The 2,776-nt window shown below is 43.0% G+C and overlaps 1 protein-coding gene across 1 annotated transcript; it reads right to left on the bottom strand.

Moving 5' to 3' along the window:
- Nucleotides 1–6: 6 nt before the first annotated feature.
- Nucleotides 7–2,551, bottom strand: LOC113980407 (nucleolar protein 8-like; the record flags this gene model as incomplete). Its single annotated transcript, XM_027707621.1, has 3 exons — nucleotides 7–1,089; nucleotides 1,397–1,465; nucleotides 2,404–2,551. Coding segments are annotated over 3 exons (1,300 nt in total), but the record flags the coding sequence as incomplete, so codon positions are not given.
- Nucleotides 2,552–2,776: the final 225 nt, after the last annotated feature.

Genomic DNA, 2,776 nt, shown 5'->3' on the forward strand with positions numbered 1-2,776 from the left:
TTTATTTACATTACCCTTAGGATTTTCTTCAGCACTGGACAGACCAGAACTCTGTGCACCATCTGATTCCTCTGCAGGTGTCCCAGTGCTTTTGGCAGCCAATGCTTTTAAGGCATCTAAGGAAAGGTCTAAGCGGTAACAGTTTTGCATCATGGACTCATAATCAGAACTGGTTTCAGACTCCCCTTGCTCAGACGCTGAGTAAGAGCTCTCACTATCACTTGTCTCTGCTGAACTCTGTGAGGCAGCAATTTTGGATTTTTTAGTTCTCCCCTTTCTTTCAATGTGTTTTTCTTTGACATGTCGAGTTTTCAGTGAGGAGTCATTTACCAAACCGCTTTTTTTTTTGGTTAATATTTCTTTATTTTTCACCTCCACCTGTTTAGAATCTTCTAAACTTGTAGTTTTGCTGCTGTTTGGATCTGGAGTTTTACTTTCAGCAATCATTTCATCCGTATCTGCTGAAGCAGAACCATTACCATGTTCCATGGTCTCTTTGTAACTTCCTTTGATAGCTTTCTTCATGGCATCTGGATTGCATAAGGACCAGTGACTATTGTATTTTAATCCAAAATCATCCCCAACAACTTCCAGGGGGTCACTTTCACTCTCAACATTCCTCGCTTGCTGTTTTTCTTTCTCTTTCTTCACCATTGCTCTGATCTCCTCTTCAGAATCAACCTCACTGTCAGAACCACTCTCAGCTGCCACTCCATTAACATTGCTTTGATGTGACAATAAACCTCTCCCTGGTGTTTCACCCTGGACACTCCTTGATGGAGCCAATTTCGACTTGTCACTGGCTCTGGGTTTTGCTCTTTGACCGAGCTGTGCTGAGCTGGGCTGGTTTGGATGGGCCTGGCCCCCAGAGGACAGAACTGCTGCTCCCTTCAGGGCCTCACTGCCCAGCTGCCTCAGTTTTTTCCGGGGTTTCTTCATCCCAGGGAACTCTGCTGGTCGCTTCCTGTTGGCACTGGCATCTCTCCCTTCCAAGTGCCAGGTGAGCTCGGACACAGGAGCTGCCTGTGCCAGCTCTGGCTCCAGCTTCCTCAGGTTATGGCAATACTTGGACGGGTCATAGTTCACAATGTTGGTCTGAGTTAAGGAAGTAAAACAACAGGATTCCTCCAGCAAGCAGAGTCAAGTCTTTATGGACAGGCTGAATTCGGCGGGAAAGGACAACAAGGAGTCTTTGTTATCTGATGCCTTTAAGCAACTGACTTGCAGTGAAAGAAACTCGGCCAAACCACACCAATTACGGCGAGATTTACTCGGGGGATTCAGTAAATGAAGTCTGACACAGCAGTCAAAATTAAGACTGTTCAGCAACTGTTTCTCCAGCTGACAAAATGAGGAAGGGAACTGTGCCTGTGCCCAAACAATAGGAAAAGGATATTTTATTTTTTTGCTGATTCCTCAGGTGCAGGACAGGCAAGACTCTGCCGAATTTACCAACAACCCACTTCTAAAAGAAAAGGAAAATAATCAGTGTTAAACAAAAAATGAGTGGAGGTAACCCTGTAATAGAATAAGATGTTCATTCTTGGGTAACAAAACCACTAATATAGAACCATCTGTGACCAATTCTCTTTTGTTCACTTTGTTAAGTGAGATATAATTGTACTGTGCACCTTAGCCAGCTTCCTTCTCAAAAAGAAAACAAACCAAAACCAACCAAAAAAACAAATTTCTACAACCTGCAAATAAAGAGGGATAATAAAGAAGTAACTTACCTTACTTTACAACTACTATTTCTAATATATGGCTTCTGGATTATGAATTAACAGGGAATGAATTATGAATTAACAGACACAATCACTATTATTTTGCTCTCTTCCCCTTTCCCACCAAAACCAAAAATCCCTCCAAAACCAACCTGTGCTTAGCAAATCATTTTGGAAACTTTGTAGTAAATATAATTCTTCTTGCCTTCATTTGCACGTTCAGTGATTTTATTCTTACTCTTGCAAGCTTGTGCAGACCCTGACCCTGAACGTGCTGAAGCACAGAGAGCAGTTCCTGACAGCCCAGCCATCAAAATAATTAAATGCTGCATAAAAATAAATCACATATTCTCTTTACAAGCTTTTAAGGGTGACATGAATGGATATTATACTATAGACTTATGTAAATTCCCAACATACATGAGGAACAAAGCACTTCTCAGTTTAAGGATGACAGAGGACAGTGGGATCAGAATTATTCCAAGTCATTACAAAGAAGGACAGGAGCCTTCTCCTTGTCTCCACATCAGGTCTTTCTTCAGCCTATTTTTCACAGCTTGCACTGTCACCCTTAATAATTAAGATTCTTCACACAAGGCATAGAGATTTGGCATAAATTTAGATGCACTCAGCTTGCTTTCTGCTGCTTTAACTCTCTCACCCATCTACCCCACCATACCTTGTGCTCTGGCACCTCTGTACCTGGTACTGCTTTCATGGGGAAGTCCACAACTCCAGTCTTTCTCAGTGATTCCAACAGACAGGTTGGGTTATTTCCCTGTGGCTTTTCTTTCTGCAGCTTTGCTTCCTCCCTCTCCAGGGCAAGCCTGCACCAAAAAGTACATCCTGCCTGAAAAGAAGTGCTGTGCCAAAGCCCAGGTGCTCAATTAGAGCTGGCAGGGACCCCCTCCCACAGAACAGCAACCACTCACTGCTCAAGGAGTTAACATCCTGACATTCCCTTGAAGGGAATAAGGATCTAAATCATGTTGCAGCATCAAATGTGCATCAACACTCCACCAGTGCCTATCAAAACTGAAAGGACAGGACTG

The sequence above is a fragment of the Neopelma chrysocephalum genome, unplaced genomic scaffold (assembly GCF_003984885.1).
Source record: "Neopelma chrysocephalum unplaced genomic scaffold, ASM398488v2 Primary Assembly neopelma1_94052, whole genome shotgun sequence".
Taxonomy (NCBI): Eukaryota; Metazoa; Chordata; class Aves; order Passeriformes; family Pipridae; genus Neopelma; species Neopelma chrysocephalum.